This window comes from Mobula hypostoma, chromosome 8, assembly GCF_963921235.1.
Source record: "Mobula hypostoma chromosome 8, sMobHyp1.1, whole genome shotgun sequence".
NCBI lineage: Eukaryota > Metazoa > Chordata > Chondrichthyes > Myliobatiformes > Myliobatidae > Mobula > Mobula hypostoma.
The window spans coordinates 109840065-109863091 of record NC_086104.1 but is presented as its reverse complement, the minus strand read 5'-3'; the positions used below and the strand labels follow the sequence as shown (position 1 = coordinate 109863091).

The following is a 23027-nucleotide window of genomic DNA, read 5'->3' as shown; positions in this document are numbered from 1 at the left end:
TTGGACAACATCATTGGCACGGAGAGGGGAGACTTGCAGCATGGGCAACTGCCGATCTTCCATACAACCTTGCCCAGGCCTGTGCCCTGGAAACCTTCCAAGGCGCAAATCCATGGTCTCACGAGACTAATGGTTGCCTATTAAATTACAACAAGGCTGGTAGCACACTGAATAAATGGGACTGGCTAAAATATAGAGTTGAACCAGAGGACCACTTCCACATGTATAACTATGCCAACAGTTCAAATAAAGTCAAGAACATTTTTATCAAAGTACATATATGTCACCATATACTAGCCCAAGGTTCATTTTTTGCAGGCATCCAGAGAAGAAATACTAATGAATCAATGAAAACATACATAAGACTGACAACCAATATGCAAAAGTAAACAAACTGTGCAAATACAAAGTCAAATAATAATAATAAAAAATCCATTACAGATAGGACAATCCAGAACTATCTATATTAGAGGGTAAACAAGAACAACTTACTTAATAGGTATAGCCATTCCAAACACACATAACATATGAAAATCAGTAAGTGAAAACATATACTGAATTAAAAGAGGAAATTAAATACTATGAACGTGAACAGGGTATTAACACCATCCCAATAATATCTACAACTGCTATCAAAGTCACTATACAATAGCATTTAACAGTACAGCAATATTTCTGTAAATCTTCAGAAAGCCACAATACTAAACACCACCAGATAGTCCCAAAGTTCCTGCAAATACAATGCTAGCATTCATTTCAAGAGGACTAGAATATAAAAGGTAGAGCCATAGATGCAGTGTAAATGGATTTTAGCAAGGCATTTGATAAGGTACCCCATGCAAGGCTTGAGAAAGTGAGGCAGCATGGGATCCAAGGAACTGGCTTGCCCACACAAGGCAAAGAGTGGGTGTAGACAGGTCATATTCTGCATGGAGACCGGTGACCAGTGGTGTGCCTCAGGGATCTGTTCTGGGACCCCCGACTCTTTGTGATTTTTAATAAATGACCTGGATGAGGAAGTGGAAGGATGGGTTAGTAAATCTGCTGATGACACAAAGGTTGGGGGTGTTGTGGATAGTGTGGAGGGTGACAGAGGTTACAATGGGACATTGACAGGATGCAAAACTGGGCCGAGAAGTGGCAGATGGAGTTCAACCCAGATAAGTGTGAGGTGGTTCATTCTGGTAGGTCAAATATGATGGCAGTATATAGCATTAATGGTAAGGCTCTTGGCAGTGTGGAGGATCAGAGGGATCTTGGGGCCTGAATCCATAGGACACTCAAAGCTGCTACACAGGTTGACTCTGTGGTTAAGAAGGCATACAGTGTATTGGCCTTCATCAATCATGAGATTGAGTTTAAGAGCTGAGAGGTAATGCTGCAGCTATATAGGACCCTGGTCAGACCCCACTTGGAGTACTGTGCTCAGTTCTGGTCACCTCACTATAGGAAGCATGCGGAAACCAGAGAAAGGGTGCAGAGGAGATTTATAAGGATGTTGCCTGGATTGGGGAGCATGTCTTATGAGAATAGGTTGAGTGAACTTGGCCTTTTCTCCTTGGAGCGACGGAGGTTGAGAAGTGACCTGATAGAGGTGCTCAAGATAATGAGAGGCATTGATCATGTGGATAGTCAGAGGTTTTTCCCCAGGGCTGAAATGGCTAGCGGGAGGGCATAGTTTTAAGGTGCTTGGAAGTAGGTACAGAGGAGATGTCAGGGGAAAGTTTTTTTTATGCAGAGTGGTGAATGTGTGGAATGGGCTGCCGGCAGCAGTGGTGGAGGCGGAAATGATAGTCTTTTAAGAGACTCCTGGATGGCTACACGGAGCTTAGAAAAATAGAGGGCTATGGGTAAAACCTACATAGTTCTAAGGTAGGGACATGTTGTGGGCCAAAGGGCCTGTATTGTGCTGGAGGTTCTCTATGTTTCTATAAAAGCAAGGATATAATACTGAAGTCTTAAGGCATTCATTACACTGTAGTTAGAGTATTGTGAGCAGCTTTGGGCCCCTTATCTAAGATGTGCTGGAATTAGGATCTCACAAAGGCTCATGTGAATGATTCCGGGAATGAAATTGTTAACATAAGGAACATTTGAGGGCTCTGGGCTTGTACTCACTGGAGTTTAGAAGAATGAGGGAGGATCTCATTGAAACCTATTGAACATTGAAATGCTCAGATGATGTGGCCATGGCAAGGATGTTTTCTATAGTCAGTGAGCCTAGGACCAGAGGGCACATCCTCAGAGTAGAGGGACATCCATTTATAATGGAGATGAAGAGTTTATTTAGCCAGAAGGTGGTGAATCTGTGGATTTCATTTCCACAGATGCTGGTGGAGGCAAAATCACTGAATACATTTAAAACAAAGGTTGACAGGTTCTTGACAAGGAGAAACCAGGAGAATGGAATTGAGAGGGATAATATATCAGCCATGATGGAATGGTGGAGTAGACTCAATGTGTCGAATAGTCTAATTCTGCTCTAACATCTTATGGTGTTATAATATCTAAATAGAAAACAATACTGAGAAGATGAGATATTCATTCCTTGAAAGTGAGTCCACTGGTTGTGGAATCAGGTCAGCATTGAGATGAGCGAAGTTATCCACGCTAGTTCAGGAGCCTGACAGTTGAATGGTAATAGCTAATCCTGAACCAAGTGGTGTGAGACAAAAGGCTCCTGTACCTCCTGTCTTTTTTTTGCATGGCCTGAATGGTGGGGTTTTTTGATGATTTATGCTGCTTTCTTGCGGCAGCACTTCTCGTAGATGTTCTCAATGGTGGGGAGGGCTTTACCTGTGATGGACTGGGCTGTATCTACTACTTTTTGGAGGCTTTTCCATTCTTGGACATTGGAGTTTCTGTACAAGGCTGTGAGGCAATTAGTTAGGATACTCTTCACTGTGCATCTGTAGAAGTTTATCAGTTTTAGATGACATGCCCAATTTGCGCAAGCTGCTAATAAAGTTGTGGTTCTGCCATACCTTCACTGTAATGGCACTTACGTCCTGTTCCCAGAACAGATCCTCTGATATGATAGTGACAAGGAATTTAAAGTTACCGACTCTACCCCCTCCAAACTCTTAACGAGGACTGACTCAGACCCCCAGTTTCTTCCTCCTGTAGTCAATGATAACTTTTTGATTTTGCTGATGTTCATGGAGAAGTCATTGTTAAGGCACCATTCAACCAGATTTTCAGTCTACCTCCTTTATGCCATATTTGTCACCACCTTTGATTCGGCTATCAACAGTGGTGCCGTCAGTAAATTTAATTATGGTATTGGAGATACAGTTAGCCATAGTCACTATAAAACATACTTGTTTCTGTAAACACAATAACTGATGGCCATGTCAGAGGCAGCGTTAACCCAAACAAAATTAACAGTATTAAACACATTAAATCACGTATTGCCACAAGGCTTTCTGTAGTTTTTTTTGTATTCTCTCAGGCATAGGAAAATAATCATTACCTCCACAATAACAAGTAATCAAATGAAATCATAATATTTCTACCATACAAATTTCAGCACAGTAACAACTGCTTTAGAAAATAAAAGTTTTCCATTTATCTGGATGCAAATACACTTAATTCATTAGCTGCCCATGAAAAGCATATAACCAGATGCCTAGAATTTTTTTTGGCCAAAAAAAACACAGGAACTTCTAAACAATTCCTTCCCAATATACTACATTTCTCTCTTTTCATCCTTTTCTTTTTCAAATTAATTAAATTTGTCAAAAGATTTAATGACAAACAATACTGTGACATCCATACTTGGGTTTAAAATGCAATTGTTGTTGGGTAATTTAGATACCTGTGGGATATAGGGCTCATCCTGGGCACAATGGTAACTTTGAAGCAATGCTTGCAGCTGTAATGAATTCAACTTAAAACAGGTGTTGTTGATGTTTGAAACGTCTTCTGCCAAATATTTGTCCATTGTGAGCAACGTGGTTGCCTAAAAAAGTAACAGGCAAGTTCAAACACATGCAGCAAAATTTATGTTTGTTTTTCCCTATTATGATGATATTCTTTCGTGAACTTTCAGTGGCAAGGTAAAAAAATTCAAAGCTCAAAATACAGATGCCTTGAAATTACTTACGTGAATTACAAAAGGAAGAAAAGTATTTTGATTCCCCCAGTAATGTTAGTTTCTTATTTCACTGCTTTACAACTTTTGATAAAGGCACTATCACACTTCTTCCATGCTACCATACTTACCCATATTTAAATCTTTGCACTGTTTAATGGGTTTGATCATGCCAATTTTATTTTTTTTTTTAAATGCACACCAAAATCTTCCTCACTGTTGGCAATGTTATGCAGGACCCTGGGCACTTCACTGCAGATCTGTCTTTGAGGAATATCGTTCTTAAAGTTCCTTTCCTATGCTTCGTGGAAAGTTACAATGTACTGAAGGACCAGCAGGGGAACTAAAAATTTCTCAGTTGAATGTATAAACAATTCATGACATGGCATTCTTATTAATAGTACCTTAAAGCAATCTGAAATGAACTATTTAAGGAAATTAAATGTAAGGCTTTATTCTTGTAAGACAGTGGAATGGGGGATGATTGCAGAAAACTTGATCCACACCAGGGAGATTCTAATACAAAATATATTGCCACAGATGCTGAGTTCAGCTGAGGGTCAAATCAGAATTAGAAATGAAGGCAGTCAACCTACCCATCACACCCAGTTTCAAATGGGCAATTAATCACAATTTACAGAGTTCTCGGTCTGCGATCTTAGTGGTCATGCCACAACCAACTGTGTAAAATTTGAAGATTCTGCCTGAAGCATCCTTTCTAGATGCAAGTCCCAAGTCCCTACTTCTCTTTAAATGTGAAGGATGTTTCCTCAACTCCCCTTAAGTCCTACTGCCAATTTTCAGAAATCTACATTCACTGCTTGCTGGCTGGTGTAGTGGCATCAGCATCGGACTTCGGAGTGAAGGCTCCCAAGTTCGAATCCAGCCGGCTCGCTTGCACGCTTTCCATCCGTGCTGGGTTGAGCGTCGAGCTAGCAACTTGGCCTCATAAAAATAAGAAAACCTGCTAAAAAAAAAACCACCGTCATGACGGTGTCCCGATGATTCCACTCATAGTTAAGGGCTTTCTTCTTCTTCACATTCACTGCTTATGGTTTTTTCAAAATTAGTTAAGTACTTCCTATTTTGAAAAAACCTCAATATCATTGATTGAATTTCCTCACAACATTCTCTGCTGTGAAGAAAACAATCCCAACCTTCCCGCCCAACTAATATTACTTCCTATGCCTTGTCAGCATCCTTAGCTCCTCTGTAAATTTTCAAGCATCATCACTATTTATAATGTGGAAATCAGAAGTAAACACTGCAGTGTGGCTATAGTCTAATTAGTGTTAAGATTCCAGCACAAATCACCCCATTCTGATATTCCATACCTCCATCAATAAAAGGTATCATGCTACATGCTGACACTTCTCCCCACAGTAAAAAAAAACAAATTTGCGATTGAACCACAGCCAACTTTTATATCATTTCCTATCCATAGTTTTAGTTTAAGTCAATCATTAATAGATAACTTGAAAGCAAGGCACCTTTCATTAAGCCAAGCTTAACCTCATTGTTACTGGTCATAAAACATTCAGAGATTATATTTTGGACCATTTTGAAGCAACCAGACACTATAAATCTCATGGAGTTTTGTTCTTCTGATCAGGCTCCCATTTGGCTGTTTGATGAATCAGAATTCACATATACACAACATGAAATGAGTGACTGCAATCAAGAAGCTATCACAACAGCAGTGATTATGGCATATCAAACATTAGAATTGATTTGAAGGTCTATTTGGTCAATATGGGAGTGCTGATATTTGATGGTACATAGAAAATTCTGTTGCTCTCAAACAGCACATAAAAACTATGTTAGTATACAGTGCTACCTTTGAATCATGGGTTGTATTAAATGTTATTGTATGAATTTAAAGGCTAATGGAAAATAATGCTGCATGCGATATTGGTGGTTAGACATCCAAGGTACATTTCACAACTAAAGACTTAATTTTCCAAGGATTGGTGTAAAAATGAGCATGAAATTGACAGATATTTGGTTTCAAACAGTTTAATTGTGCCTTGCCACCCAGATCATGCAGGAAAGATCAGACATAACACAGACTTTTATTATTTTAATCAGCTCAATTATTAGAAACATATTAACTGATATTTTTAATAGTATTAAGTTATTTGAAATACAGTAATAATTGATAATACTGACTAACTGGGCTGGAAAGAAACCAGTGCTGACCTACATGCTGTTTCACACAAAACAGTGTGATCCGGTGTTGTAAATTTTCAAAAACGCTTCATTCAGAAATTTTCAGGGCTTCACCTTTGTAAACCAAGACTGGCTCAACTCCAATCGGGTATCATATCATAAGTGTACTCTAAGAACCCAAATACTTAATTTAATTCTAATACAGTGGTTCATCTAACAATGTGTTGTACAATCATTCCCCTTTTGCTGAACTATACCACTAAACAACTTGAAAAAACAGGTCAACTTTCACTCACGGCACTACCACATAAAAAAATTCAAAGACACACCCATGAAATATTGACTGGGATGGAATTAAGAAACCACAGAAATAACACTGTCCACATGTCCCAGTAACTCACCTGTACTATTCTGCTAAGGTGACAGTCTGCAGCCAGTTCCAAACCTTGTTTCTCAGCCCAAGCTTCAATATGACCAAGGTGTTGCCGGATGATAGCACCCCAATAATGAGAACAGAGGCACGAGTCTGGCTCTGTCACCAATTTATTGAATAGCCACATATTAATAAAATGAAAGAGCTGAGAGAACAACTGGATAGTGAGGGCAGCATTCACACGACATCGTCGCAGCAAAGACATTGCTCCAGTCAAGGTATGCAAGACATCATCTAGAAAATAAAATGAGAAGCAGGTTAAGCAAGCTTTCTAAACTCTTCAGTCACAAACTGATTTTCAAGTTTTAATATTTCTCAGTTTAGCAGTAAACTTTCTACTCTTGTAAAAATTTCTACAAATCTCTTCCTCACTTTTTAAAATCACTATCCCCACAATTTAAACCACTAAAATTTAGATGGGCAGGTACACACTGGATAAAAACAAGCTGATCATTCAATAACCACTGAGAAATGGCATTATTTCTATAGATAAGACAAATCTGAGTCTACGAAGCAAGTGGTGCTGCTGGAGCTGACAGTCCCATGGGAAGATAGCTTGGAGGAGGCCTTTGAAAGGAAGCTCTCCAAGTATGCAGAACTGGTCAGCAACTGTCAGCAGGCTGGATGGAGAGCGAGGTGTCTCCCAGTGGAGGTTGGTTGTAGGGGATTCATAACCCACTCTTTAGTTAGGGCCTTCAGCATTTTGGGCATCGAGGGAGAGAGGAAGAGGAGAGCCATCCGCAGTACCACCGATGCGGCAGAGAGGGCCTCAAGATGGCTGTGGCTCAAAAGAGGGGAGACATGGAGTCATAAGTAGCTAGCCATCTGGACACAAGCTGGGGTCTGATCAGCCCCGGCTGGGTCACCTGGAGGAGGTTGTATGATGTTGAAAGACCCGAAACACCCGATGATTCCAGGAACATCACTGAAGATGTGTCCAGAAGCATCAATAGATGTATGTACACAGCCTACGAAATGTCAATTTCAGCTAGCAGGGTAACAGTACTACATAAATTCTTAATTTGCCACTTATTTGTAATGGAAATATTTTGCAAACCAAATCTCAAGGCCCACAGAAACACCGAACACCCAAAAATAGAATACAACAGACAGTACAATGAGATGGCTTCTCATGTATTACAGTCCTTCATGAAATTACTAACAGAGCCCTGTAAAGTCACAAATACAGAAGTAGCTGCATAGCTAAGGTACATTTTAGAAAGAAAATGTTGTATTATCTGAAGGGAAACAGCTACAAATGAAAAGCTAGTAGTAAACACCTAGCTGAAAAGGGACAATCACAGGAATTTGAATTCTTGCTAGAAACTTATTCAAAATGAGAAATGCAAACCAAAAATACTGGAAATATTCAAGGTCAAGCAGCACCCAAGGAGGCAGAACAAAAATATTTACCTACTAGAACAAGAATCTAAAACAATTACAACAGGAATTCTGCAGATGCTGGAAATTCAAGCAACACACATCAAATTTGCTGATGAATGCAGCAGGCCAGGCAGCATCTCCAGGAAGAGGTACAGTTGACGTTTCAGGCCGAGACCCTTCGTCATGACTAACTGAAGGAAGAGTTAGTAAGAGATTTGAGAAGGAGAGGGGGAGATCCAAAATGATAGGAGAAGACAGGAGGGGGAGGGATGGAGCCAAGAGCTGGACAGGTGATTGGCAAAGGGAATATAAGAGGATCATGGGACAGGAGGCCCAGGGAGAAAGACAAGGGGGGGGGGGAACCCAGAGGATGGGCAAGGGGTATGGTCAGAAGGACAGAGGGAGAAAAAGGAGAGTGAGAGAAAGAATGTGTGTATAAAAATAAATAACCGATGAGGTACGAGGGGGAGGTGGGGCATTAGCGGAAGTTAGAGAAGTCTATGTTCATGCCATCAGGTTGGAGGCTACCCAGACGGAATATAAGGTGTTGTTCCTCCAACCTGAGTGTGGCTTCATCTTTACAGTAGAGGAGGCCGTGGATAGACATGTCAGAATGGGAATGGGATGTGGAATTGAAATGTGTGGCCACTGGGAGATCCTGCTTTCTCTGGCAGACAGAGCGTAGGTATTCAGCAAAGCGGTCTCCCAGTCTGCGTCGGGTCTCGCCAATATATAGAAGACCACATCAAGAGCACCAGACGCAGTATATCACCCCAGCCGACTCACAGGTGAAGTGTCGCCTCACCTGGAAGGACTGTCTGGGGCCCTGAATGGTGGTAAGGGAGGAAGGGTAAGGGTATGTGTAGCACTTGCTCCGCTTACAAGGATAAGAGCCAGGAGGGAGATCAGTGGGGAGGGATGGGGGGGACGAATGGATAAGGGAGTCGCGTAGGGAGCGATCCCTGCGGAAAGCGGGGGGGGGGGGGGCCGGGAAAGATGTGCTTAGTGGTGGGATCCCGTTGGAGGTGGCAGAAGTTACAGAGAATAATATGTTGGACCCGGAGGCTGGTAGAGTGGTAGGTGAGGACCAGAGGAACCCTATTCCGAGTGGGGTGGCAGGAGGATGGAGTGAGAGCAGATGTACGTGAAATGGGGGAGATGCGTTTGAGAGCAGAGTTGATAGTGGAGGAAGGGAAGCCCCTTTCTTCAAAAAAGGAGGACATCTCCCTCGTCCTGGAATGAAAAGCCTCATCCTGAGAGCAGATGCGGTGGAGACGGAGGAATTGCGAGAAGGGGATGGCATTTTTGCACTAAGCCCCTTTCTTTAAAAAAGGACATCTCCCTCATCCTGGAATGAAAAGCCTCATCCCGAGAGCAGATGCGACAGAATCGGAGGAATTGCGAGAAGGGGATGGCATTTTTGCACTAAGCCCCTTTCTTTAAAAAAGGAGGACACCTCTCTCGTCCTGGAATGAAAAGCCTCATCCTGAGAGCAGATGCGGCAGAGACGGAGGAATTGCGAGAAGGGGATGGCATTTTTGCAAGTGCTTTTCATTCCAGGATGAGGGAGGTGTCCTCCTTTTTTAAAGAAAGGGGCTTCCCTTCCTCCACTATCAACTCTGCTCTCAAACGCATCTCCCCCATTTCATGCACATCTGCTCTCACTCCATCCTCCCGCCACCCCACTAGGAATAGGGTTCCCCTGGTCCTCACCTACCACCCCACCAGCCTCCGGGTCCAACATATTATTCTCCGTAACTTCCGCCACCTCCAACGGGATCCCACCACTAAGCACATCTTTCCCTCCCCCACTCTCTCTGCTTTCCGCAGGGATCGCTCCCTTCTTTTAAATCTTTTTATTGAGTAAGTATACAAAAAAGGTAAGCCATATAAACATTAATACAATGTTAAAGTATAATAAAATTCCAAAAGGTATCAATACCAAAAAAAAATACTACAAACAATGTAATTTAAACATAAGAAACCAAGATAACATAATAGTATACTAAATTTTATATATATCAATGGAAAAAAAGAAAAAAAAACCCCAAAAAAAAACCACCGTGCAACTAACTAAAAGCAAGGCAAAGCAATGGGCTAACTTGAAACCAAACAGAGTTAAACTTAAAATCACGTCCTCAATCCCGACCTCCATTAAAAACAGTGAAAAAAAAACAAGAAGGGTAAATATTACATTAAATGAAAATATCGAATAAAAGGTCCCCAAATCTGTTCAAATTTAAATGAAGAATCATAAAGGTTACTTCTAATTTTCTCCAAATTCAAACATAAAATCGTCTGAGAAAACCAAAAAAAGGTAGTTGGAGCATTAAGCTCTTTCCAATGTTGTAAAATACATCTTTTCGCCATTAAAGTAAGAAATGCAATCATTCTACGGGCTGAAGGGGAAAGATTACTAGAAATTTTAGGTAGTCCAAAGATAGCAGTAATAGGGTGAGGAGAGATATCTATATTTAATACCTTAGAAATAATATTAAAAATATCTCTCCAAAAAGTTTCCAAAGTAGGGCAAGACCAAAACATATGAGTTAAAGAGGCTATCTGCCCCGAACATCTATCACAGAAAGGATTAATATGCGAGTAAAAACGCGCTAACTTATCTTTGGACATATGTGCTCTATGAACCACTTTAAATTGAATTAGGGAATGTTTAGCACAAATAGAGGAAGTATTAACTAATTGTAAAATCTGCCCCCAATCATCCACAGAAATGGTAAGCCCCAATTCCTGTTCCCAATCTACCCTAATCTTATCAAATGGAGCTTTCCTAAGTTTCATAATAATATTATAAATCATAGCCGATGCACCTTTCTGACATGGATTAAGGTTAATTATCGAATCTAAAATATATGTAGGAGGAAGCATTGGAAAGGAAGAAAGTATAGTACTTAGGAAATTTCTAACTTGTAAATATCTAAAAAAATGTATTCTTGATAAGTTATATTTATTAGATAATTGTTCAAAAGACATAAGGGAACCATCTAAAAATAAATCCAAAAACCGTAAAATACCCTTAGTCTTCCAAGTTTGAAAAGCGCGATCCGTAAAGGAGGGAGGAAAAAATATGTTACCTAAAATAGGAATCGCTAACCCGAATTGATTAAGATCAAAAAATTTTCTGAATTGAAACTAAATGCGCAAGGCATATTTAACTATCGGGTTAGAGACCTGCTTAAGGCGTTTCGAATCAAAAGGGAGAGAGGAGCCTAAAATAGAGCCAAGTGTATAACCCTGAACAGATTGTAATTCCAATGCTACCCATTTAGGAATAGATAGTATGTCCTGGTCAAGTAACCAAAATTTCATATGTCGAATATTAATAGCCCAACAATAGAATCTAAAGTTAGGTAATGCTAAACCTCCATCTCTCTTAGCTTTCTGTAAATGTATTTTACCCAGTCTCGGATTCTTATTCTGCCAAATAAATGAAGAAATTTTAGAGTCAACTTTATCAAAGAAAGATTTTGGAACGAAAATTGGTAATGCCTGAAACACATATAAAAATTTTGGCAAAAAAAACATCTTAACTGCATTAATACGACCAATCAAAGTTAAATATAAGGGAAACCATTTAGATGAAAGTTGAGTAATATGGTCTATTAATGGTAAAAAGTTAATCTTAAATAAATCTTTGTATTTACAAGTAATTTTAATCCCAAGATATGAAAAATAATTATTAATCAATTTAAATGGAAATTTATAATATAAGGGAAGATGTTTATTAATCGGAAAAAGTTCACTCTTACTAAGATTTAATTTATAACCTGAGAAAAAACCAAATTGTGCTAATAACTCTAAAACAGCAGGAATAGATTTCTCAGGATTAGAAATATATAAAAGTAAATCATCAGCATAGAGTGATAATTTATGGGACTTTAATCCCCGAGTTATCCCAGTAATATTTGAAGATTCTCGAATAGCAATTGCAAGAGGTTCTAATGCAATATCAAATAATAGGGGACTAAGAGGACAGCCTTGTCGAGTACCACGAAAGAGAGAAAAAAAAGGTGAGTTTAAAGAGTTAGTACAAACCGAGGCTACAGGGGAATGATATAACAGTTTAATCCAGGATATAAATTTCAAGCTAAAATTAAACATTTCAAGCACCTTAAATAAATAAGGCCATTCTACTCTATCAAAAGCTTTCTCGGCATCTAAAGAAATAACACACTCAGGAACATTTTGTGAGGGAGTATAAACGATATTTAACAATGTACGAATATTATAAAAAGAGTAACGACCTTTAATAAAACCCGTTTGGTCTTCCGAAATAATAGAAGGAAGTACTTTTTCTAGTCTATTTGCTAATAACTTAGAAAAAACTTTAGAATCAACATTTAATAAAGATATTGGTCTATAAGATGCACATTGAGCAGGGTCTTTATCCTTCTTTAGTATTAGAGAAATTGATGCTCTATTAAAAGATTCAGGAAGTTTACTAAGTTTCAGAGAAGCCTCAAAAACCCTACAGAGCCAAGGAATCAATAAAGAAGCAAAACATTTATAAAATTCAACGGTAAACCCATCCGGGCCAGGAGCTTTCCCCAGATTCATAGAAAAAATAACATTCTTAATCTCATCCATTGTAATGGAAGTATCTAATAAAGAAGACATATCCTGTGAAATCTGAGGGAAGTCTAACTTATCTAAAAAATCATTCATATATTTAGAATCTTGAGGAGACTCTGATTAATATAAAGAAGAATAAAAATCACAAAAGGTTTGATTAATCCCCACATGATCCAGTATCAATCGATCATTTTGGTTATAAATCTGATTGATTTGAGATTTAACATAATTAGATTTCAATTGATTAGCCAGCAGCTTGCCAATTTTGTCACTGTGAACATAAAAGTCACTTCTTGTTTTCTTTAATTGGTTTACAATCGAGGACGAGAGTAGTAAACTGTGTTCCATTTGAAGTTCAGTTCTTTGTTTGTATAACTCCTCAGAAGGAGCCATAACATATTTCTTATCAATTTCTTTAATCTTGTCCACAATTGCCATCTCCTCCTGCTTCTGTTTCTTCCTCAAAGCAGCAGAATACGAAATAATCTGACCCCGAATATAGGCTTTAAAAGTGTCCCAAAGAGTGTTAACCGAAATATCTTCTGTATGGTTAATTGTAAAAAAAAGCTCAATCTGTTCATTCATAAAATTAACAAAGTCCGAGTCCTGAAGCAACAGCGAATTAAAACGCCATTGTCTATTATTTGGTATATTGGCCATAATTTTAATAGAAAGCTTAAGTGGAGCATGATCCGAAATGGTTATAGAATCATAATCACATTTAATCACTGAAGGAATAAGACGAGAATCAATAAAAAAATAATCAATTCTTGAGTAGGAATGATGAACATGTGAAAAAAAGGAAAAATCTTTTTCCTGAGGATGCAGAAAACGCCAAATGTCCGTCGACCCAGAATCAGAAAGGAAAAAATTAATCAAATTTGCAGATTTATTAGGTAAGGTCCGTAAAGGAGCCGAACGGTCCAAAGCTGGAGACAAACAGGTATTAAGATCTCCGCCCCAAATCAATGAAAACTCGTTCAAATTCGGAAACTGATTAAACAATGATTTATAAAATTCCGGACAATCCATATTAGGAGCATAAACATTAACCAAAACTACTTTTTTATTAAATAGTAAACCACTAACCAATAAAAATCTACCATTCGGATCAGAAATAATATCCTGTTGTATAAAATTAACTGAGGAATCAATAAAAATAGAGACACCTCGAATCTTAGCATTGGAGTTCGAATGAAATTGTTGTCCCTTCCAGAATTTGAAAAAACGTAGTCTGTCCCCCCTCCGTACATGGGTCTCTTGTAAAAATAAAATTTGTGCTTTAAGTCTCCGGAACACTTTAAAAACTTTTTTCCTTTTAATAGGATGATTAAGACCGTTAGTGTTCCAGGAGACAAAATTAATAATAGACTCCATAAATCCTAAAGTCAACCCACAACTAGGAGGATTGACGATAGGCGCGACCCACAAACCCGGAGAGGAAACAGAACATACGAAAGATACCAGGAAAAAGGACGCAACCAGTACTTCAATAATGTATATAGCCCAAAGAGAAACAAACCAAAACGTGAAGCCCCTCCCACCACCCCCCCCCCGCCCCAAGACCCCAAGGCAAAATCTAAAGCAGACCCGCCCGAAAGAAGCAAGCGCTAAAACTACCCCCATGACTTCCGGTATATGCTCCCTAAAAAAAAGGTATGAATATGAAAAAGATCAGCTAATTGTAAAACAGTAAAAAAAGTAAAAAAAAAGGTAGCTCAATTAAAATACACACACAACAGAACAAAAGCCAGAAAATATATATTAAAAAAAAACCACAATAAACCCCAAACCCATAAATAAACACAGCAACAAAAAAAAAATAAGATTATTGACGTAAAGTGGTTATAAAAAGCAAAACAGAAAAAAATTTTAAAAAAACTACAAAATTTAAGGCCACACAGGAAATACGTAAAATGACAAACAGGAAGTAACCACCCAGAATCCCCTGGGAAAAGAAAGAAATGACGCAGTTGAAAAGAAAGTTTAGCAACCATATTAAGAAATCAAAAATAAACTTTTCTGCCCAAATAGGGCACGAAAAAGTTAAAACCAACCAATTCACAGCCTCCGATCAACAGAAATGATTAAAAAAAATAGCAATTAAGATGTTGAAGGTGAAAATTGATCCAGATAACTCTGGGCATCCGATGGAGAATCAAAAAAACGAAGGGCTCCATCTGACATGCGAATCCTTAGACGTGCAGGGTACAGCAGCGCTGGTCTTAAATCCATCTTATAAAATTCCGACATCACAGATCTGTAGCGAACCCGTTGGTCCCAGATTGGTTTACTGAAATCTTCCACGAATCGGAACCTAAGATCCGAAAAATCGATGAAACCTTTAGATCGAGCGAATCGAAACAGTCTCTCCTTGTCTTGAAAGTAATGAAAACGTAAAATAACATGCCTAGGTCTATCTGACCTAGACGAGTATGATGGGATTCTGTGAACACGATCCAGTAGCGGTGGTTGGTCAGGAAATACAGTAGGGAATGCATCTTTTAAAAGTTGAGAGAAATACTTCATGGGGTTGTTAGATTCTACAGCTTCCCGCACCCCAATCATTCGTAAATTCTGCCGACGCATCCTGGATTCCAAGTCAGAGTTTTTAAAAGTCAGAAAGTCAAGTTTCTTCTTCATTACATTAATTGTTTCCTCGATTTTCCCCATCCTAAGCTCACTTTGTTGCGCGAATTTTTGAAGATCAGATATAGCCGACTGATGTTCCGCAATAAATGTTTGCATCTTATCAATTGAATCGGCAATTTTCTGAAGATTAGTTGAGATTTCCGTATGAATCAAGTCTTTAACAGAGTCTGCAATTTCCGTACGAATCACCTCCCTAACAGAGGTTGAAATTTCCCTCTGAATTAACTCCGATATAGCTTTCAAAGTCACCGGTGATTCAGTCGGGGGGAGATCCGTAGCTTTCGGTTTAACCGGAGGTTTACCATCCTTGCCGTTTTTCCCGTTCTTAGACATAGCAGATCTAAGTTCCATCCAGTTGTCGGAGAATTCAGTTTAATTCAAAGTATTGTAAGAGTTGATGCCTTAATGGTTAATTAAAGTATAGCTGACCATAGAGAAAAAAAACTCAGAGGTAATGGAGCGAGTCAAGAACGCGACTTCACTCCATGAGCGCTACCGGAAGTCCCCCCCAGGGATCGCTCCCTACGCGACTCCCTTGTCCATTCATCCCCCCCAACCCTCCCCACTGATCTCCCTCCTGGCACTTATCCTTGTAAGCAGAGCAAGTGCAACACATGCCCTTACACTTCCTCCCTTACCACCATTCAGGGCCCCAGACAGTCCTTCCAGGTGAGGCGACACTTCACCTGTGGGTCGGCTGGGGTGATATACTGCGTCCGGTGCTCTCGATGTGGCCTTCTATATATTGGCGAGACCCGACGCAGACTGGGAGACCGCTTTGCTGAACACCTACGCTCTGTCTGCCAGAGAAAGCAGGATCTTCCAGTGGCCACACATTTCAATTCCACATCCCTTTCCCATTCTGACATGTCTATCCATGGCCTCCTCTACTGTAAAGATGAAGCCACACTCAGGTTGGAGGAACAACACCTTATACTCCGTCTGGGTAGCCTCCAACCTGATGGCATGAACATCGACTTCGCTAACTTCCGCTAATGCCCCACCTCCCCCTCGTACCCCATTGGTTATTTATTTTTATACACACATTCTTTCTCTCACTCTCCTTTTTCTCCCTCTGTCCTTCTGACTATACCCCTTGCCCATCCTCTGGGTTCCCCCCACCCTTTGTCTTTCTCCCTGGGCCTCCTGTCCCATGATCCTCTCATATCCCCTTTGCCAATCACCTGCCCAGCTCTTGGCTCCATCCCTCCCCCTCCTGTCTTCTCCTATCATTTTGGATCTCCCCCTCGCCCTCCCACTTTCAAATCCCTTACTGACTCTTCCTTCAGTTAGTCCTGACGAAGGGTCTCGGCCTGAAACGTTGACTGTACCTCTTCCTAGAGATGCTGCCTGGCCTGCTGCGTTCACCAGCAACTTTGATGTGTGTTATTTAAAACATTTGCCTGTATTCTGCATTCGGTGGAAGCATAACTCTTACAGATGACTTTAAAGAAAGCTGTTTGCAAAGAAACAACAATCTCTTGCATGGATTTTATCTTTTCCAACAATGACTGATGTCTTGCCATCAGTCATAGAACTCTGATATATTGATGCTATCAAGCTGGCAAAGCAGACACACCAAACAATGCTTATGGTCAGTAAATAAAATTGTTTTTTTTTAAATTGCAATACTTAATTTTAAACAAGAACATTTACAGTCTATCTACAAAATAATTTACAGACCAATATTCTCATTGCAATATGCCCACCCACCTATTTTCCTATCAGTGGCACACTTGGAAACTTCATTTTCCAACTTCATTCACTTGGGGTACCTCAGCCTCCTAGCGTGAAAATTTTAGTTCAGGTTGTTTTCTCATTTAGTTCTGGTAAAACCAGATACTTTTGTTTATTAAAATTTTAAATTCAAGGACTTTCAGCATTTGTAATAAACTGCAACTACATCAATGACAATAAAACTGTACATTTCTTGATTAGACCATGTTGTTTAATTTCTTAATGGGGTTAAATTCCCTCATCTGAATTCCTGATTCATTCATCATACTGATTTCTATTTAACTTTCTGCAGTCACGTATACCTTTCCCTGAAATTCACTGACAGCAGACAATTGCTGTTTCAGTGGGTTTGCAAGAACTAGCTACTGAACTTGCTGCCTTGTGCGTTTCCTCACGACAGAAAGATTTGGTTCTTAGTGTCTGCTTTGAAATTTGGTACAATCAAGGCTGATCTCCTACCTAAGCATCTCTTTCCTGCAAAAGTCCCATAAATCTCAATTCTTTAATTACTAAAAATTATCTGCCTAGAGCAAACTGAAATACTGCCGATTTCTTGGGTAGAGAAACTCAAAGGTTTCAGCACCTCCAAAGTGAATGGCAGTCTCATTTGAATCTATGCCTCTATCGTTCTAGATACTCCAGCCTCGGGAAACTTAAATCTTTTATTCCTTTCCTCCTATGATTAATGCTTAAAATTTTTCTTCCCCCACCCCCCCTCATCATGCTTAAACATTTCCTCAGTGGTCATCAACTACTTTGCTCCTTGAAACAGAGCGTAGGGACCAGTGTTTAACACACGAGTGTGATTGTATATATTATATAAAATACAAGTTAAACATTGGTTCAATTCAGAAATATGCCCAATTTCAAGGAGACAAGCACATGCCCTTTAAGCATTATGGATACCATATAGAAACCCCAAAATGTTTAATTCCACAAGTGTTCCTGGTAAATAAACAGTATCAAATTATATCTTAGCAAAAGAGAATTTTGACTTTCAAACCTATTTTGGGTCTTTGTAGGCTTGCTTCCTCAGGATCTTCAAGAAACGATGGCATGTAATTGTTGAGATCAGATTGAAGACAGTGTACCAGGTATCTGCAACACAGAATTCATAATACACTTCATAATTCATAGTTTAAATATTTCAAATATTAAGGATTCCTAAATTCATGCAATACCTCTCATTCAAAGAAGTGTTTAAGTATTACAAATCTCTGGTCATCCACAAATAACATTATTCTCCTGGAAAAAGCCTGCAGATATTCAACAGCATCATATTTTTTCCACATATCAACTCCGCAGGCAGCGATTTTTGCTGAGACTAAGTGAATTACTTCACTTCCCTGTTGAAATGTTTACAACATCTGAGTAGTGAAAAGGCTCTGGAATATTTTGGTTCATATGTTTACCTTCTTAATTTTTTTCCCAATGATAAAGCTATTAAGCTAATAAATCTTGGAGCTGATTTGTAAACTGAAAAAAATTTAATCAGTTAAGTCACTTTGAAGTCTTTTCCCAAGCAACCTTAATTTGCTTTACAAGATATTTCAAGACAAGAATAATGTATCAAATGCCCTTTTATCCAAATTAGTTTATAAATACAGCAGTTAGGATTTATGAAGTTCAAAGCTACTGAGGCCTCCATCGGTCAGAGTTAACCAAGGGTCTTGCGTCCCAGCTGTCCAGATATGCAAGCCTGGGCCGTACGATATGGAGACCAAGCTGCTGCTCATGTAGAAAGCTCCCTCTCTCCACGCAGTTGCTGAACGAAAAGGAAAGCCAGGTACAGATTGGTACCAGCAGCATTGCAGGAGTTGCCTGTCAGCATTGAACTCAATGTAGAACTGTATTAGGGACTGCAGCTCTGGTTTTTCCTTTGGGGTTTACTCCCAAAGCCTTCCCCATGAGTGGGTATTAGTCACAAGGCAGCGGAGATTTGAGATCAGAGTTTTCCTTCTCCTGGGTGAGCTGCCAACCACGGCTGGCTTACAAGCCCCATTTGCCCAAAACGACTTTTTAAGGCACCAATAACCTGCCTTTGCCCTTTTCCTGTCAGTAGAAATGGTTCTGCCGGGCTTAGAAGCTAAGCCACAAATGAAGGCTAGTTACAAAAAAAATGCATCAGATTCACAAATACTGAAAATTAGAGCAGGCACTTCTGCTGTTTTTTGAGGGACATAATATTAAAATGACCAGACTCAAGAAAATACGTAGCGTTTTTTATTTAGCCCTAAAGCTAAACCACAATGCATTAGGTGAATTTCTTGCAGTTAGGAGACTTTGTAAAAAAGTTTAGAAATGAAATGTTACAATTAAAATCCATGTTTGATGCTGAATGAACATATAATGGTACATCAAGCACACTGCTATTGCTCATGCTCAAGTCCAAGTTTGATAGCCATTCTAAATTTTTGGATATCCGAGTACTGGATAGTTTTTTGCCTAACTGATTACCTTGAGTACTGCATTAACTTTTATTTTTAATGCTATATATCAAAAATCTAAGACTGCATTTGTGGGTGCACGTGGTTTCAAATTAATAAATAGGGTAGATAATTAACTAATTTTCCTCCCCATGGTAGAGATATCAAAAAGAAGAGACCATAGGTTTAAGATGCAAGGAAGAAATTTTAAACGCAATCTGCGGAGCATGATGATGTACAAGTTTTTTTAAAAATATATACGTAAAATGATTGTGCCAAAGGTGGTGGAACCAGATACATTTGATGCGTTTAAGAGGCACTTACACATTTAAATAGGCAAGTTATAGATGGATACGATCCTAATGTGTGAAAATGGGGAAAATTGGCAAAATATGTGTACCAAGAAGCATTTTACTCTCTAGTTAACACAGAATCTAAAATTTATCCAATTATATTACACAAAATGATATAATTCAGAAGGAAAAGAAGCATTCAGATTAGGTTAAGTTTAGAAGTGCAACAAGTTTCATAAAATAAAAACATAAGCTGATTTTAAAATACAATCTGCTAATGTTTGGTAAAATATTTTACACCAACAGTAAAATTGACAAGGTTTTCTAAAAAGTTGCTACTCACAGCTAAGTATTATATTCTGACTACCTTTTCTACAGCTTTAAATTCGGCATTGAGGATAACTTATAAAAGCAATCTATGGCTGTCATACATCAATGACAAAAAAGAACGATGTGGTTTATCTTTACTGAGCATTTCAAGTGTAAATAACTAAAAAAATTTTATATCATAGCTGCTTGACATCAAATTCAAAGAAATATTTTTGAGGAGGACTGTGTGAACACTGGAAAAGGGAACTGTGATAAGTCAAACAATAGAATCAGTCAAGTTCATCTACTTGTTTAGCAAAAAGAAAATATAGCCAAGCACCACAGACATTGCCTTTTAATTATCATACTTGAAAGCCATTTGCACCAAATGAGCCAAAACATCCTGTGCATCCAAGGTGATCCGACTCAGATCGCGGTCTTGTTTGATAAAGTTGAGAAGCTCTGATGCATTTGCCATCCAAAAGGCAAGTGCACCTGCAATATTCTTCTGCTTCTGTAAAGAAAAAAGAAACCATTGGATCTTTCTCAGTTCTACATAATCACCAGTCGGTAATGCAATCCTTACAGGCAGGAGCCAATATAGGCAATACTAAACAAGGCTGACAAAAGAACAAGGCCACAGACATGAAGCAAAAGAACTTGGGCTGACTCTGGACATCACCACAGAAAAGTGCATTAAGCAGATAAAATGAAATGCCAACATAGTTGTGCCATCAAGTTTTAGTGCTGCATGTTCCAGTTACTAAATGAGTGTTATGTACCATTCAATCCAGCCGTTGAATTTGTTGTTTCTGATATGGAGAAGCATGAGAAACTGAGCTAAGCTGACTGCTGGGAATATTTCCCAGCAACATGTCCTACCTGTTCATACTGTGCTATATCCTGCAGGAAAGGGAATCAGGCAAAATAGAAAAAAAAACAGTCACGATGTACACAAATAATGATTAATACAACACAAACATTCCATAAAATCAAATGCACTTATAAAATTACGACAACAACCAAAAATACACATCTCAGCTAGTATGGTTGAATAAACTTTCACTAAAAGGTTTGTTTTAAGTTTGTCACAATGTTGTTTTTGATGGTGGATTGAGGAGCAGTAAATGCACCAGAAGAGGGTCACCACTTTCCATTGTACAAACTTAAAAGTTTTGTGAAAATCCCTTTGTGTTGCAATGTGAATTTTAGATATGCAGAGTTTATTTTTTCCATTAACAGATTCCAGAGCAAACTGACAAAACGAAGCCAAGTGATGGACAAGTTACCAAACTACCTTTCCTACAGGATTTATGTCAAACACAAAATAGAGTTGGTCAGTATTAAAAGTGAAGTTCTGCCCAGAATTAAAATCTCTACACATTAATAAGGAATTTTAAAGGGCATATAAAAGCATTTTGCAGCAATGACAATTCCATGGAAGTACCTTGTTAGATCTTAAAAAACACTTGTTTTCACATGCAGAAGAATAACCAGCGGCTTTTCCCCACGAATTAAGACCTTGATAAATAGGACTATGTCCAACAAGCTGATATAGTATACAAATTACAACCCACCCATGAACAATCTGGCAGGTTTAAACAAAATTTTCTACAGATGGACAAATCAAATTAGCTCCATACAATAGAGAAACTGTGCTCAGTTATAACTTTCCACTATTTCATAAACTCCCTTAGCATGACAAAATAATGTCTAATCGGTTTGGAGAGTTTTGTAACAACTAGCTTTGACTTCAGACAGTGTCCATAAAACATATTCACCCCTCTTGGAATTTTTCATGTTTTATTGTTTTACAACATTGAATCAGTGTATTTAAGTTGACTTTATTGACACTGATCAACAGATAAAGACCCTTTCATGTCAAAGTGAAAACAGATCTCTACAAAGTGATCTAAATTAATTACAAATAAAAAACACAAAATAATTGATTACATAAGTATTCACCCCCCCTTTAATATGACACACCAAATCATCACTGATGCAGCCAGTTGGTTTCAGAAGTCACATTAGTTAAATGGAGATCACCTGGGTACAGTCAAGGTGTTTCAATTAGTTGTGGTAAAATTACACCCAAGGTCCAACTGCTGGTGAGTCAGTATCCTGGCAAAGACTACACCAAGACAAAAGAACACCCCAAGCAACTCCACAAAAAGGTTATTGAAAAGCACAAGTCAGTACATGGATACAATAAATTTTTCAAGTCACTGAGTATCCCTTTTTCAAGTCAATCATCAAGAAATGGAAAGAATATGGCACAGCTGTGAATATATCTAGAGCAGGCTATCTTCAAAAACTGAGTGACCCGTTGCAAGAAGGGGACTAGCAGGAGAGGCCAAGCGACCTATGACAACTCTGGAGGAGGTACAAGCTTCAGTGGCCAAGATGGGAAAGACTGCACATATGCAACAACTGTTGCCTGGGTGCTTCACCAGTTACAGCGTTATGGGAAAGTGGCAAAGAGAAAGCCACTGTTGAAAAAAAAAACTCACATGAAATTTCAGCTAGAGTTCGCCAGAAGGCACGTGGGAGACACAAGTCAGCTCGAAGAAGGTTCTATGTTCTGATGAAAACAAAATTAAGCACAAGCCAAACACTGCACATCATCAAAAACACACCATGAAGAATGGTGGTGGCTGCATCATGCTGTGGAAATGCTTCACTGCAGCAGACCCTGGAAGACTTGTGAAGGTGGAGGGTAAAATGAATGCAGCAAAATACAGGGAAATCCTGGAGGCAAACCTGATGCAGTCTGCAAGAGAACTGTAACTTGGGAGGCGACTTGTTTTCCAGCAAGACAATGACCCCAAGCATAAAGCCAAAGCTACACAGGAATGGCTTAAAAACAAAGTATTGGCCAAATCAGAGTCTACACCTCAATCCAATTGAGAATTTGTGACTGGACTCAAAGGGCTGTTCACTCA

General features: G+C 39.0%; 1 protein-coding gene across 6 annotated transcripts in view; it reads right to left on the bottom strand.

Moving 5' to 3' along the window:
* afdna (afadin, adherens junction formation factor a) overlaps positions 1–23027 on the bottom strand; it is a 216550-nt gene that overhangs the window by 71675 nt on the left and 121848 nt on the right. For 4 of the 6 annotated variants that reach the window (XM_063056597.1, XM_063056601.1, XM_063056602.1 and 1 more), the window contains exons 15-19: positions 20968–20988; positions 20454–20599; positions 18061–18155; positions 6664–6929; positions 3818–3961 (exon numbers count right to left, since the gene is read on the bottom strand). In XM_063056597.1, the coding sequence (XP_062912667.1) occupies positions 3818–3961; positions 6664–6929; positions 18061–18155; positions 20454–20599; positions 20968–20988 (672 nt within the window). The remainder of the gene's footprint in view (positions 1–3817; positions 3962–6663; positions 6930–18060; positions 18156–20453; positions 20600–20967; positions 20989–23027) is intronic. The other 2 variants (XM_063056598.1, XM_063056603.1) reach the window with 1 other exon arrangement.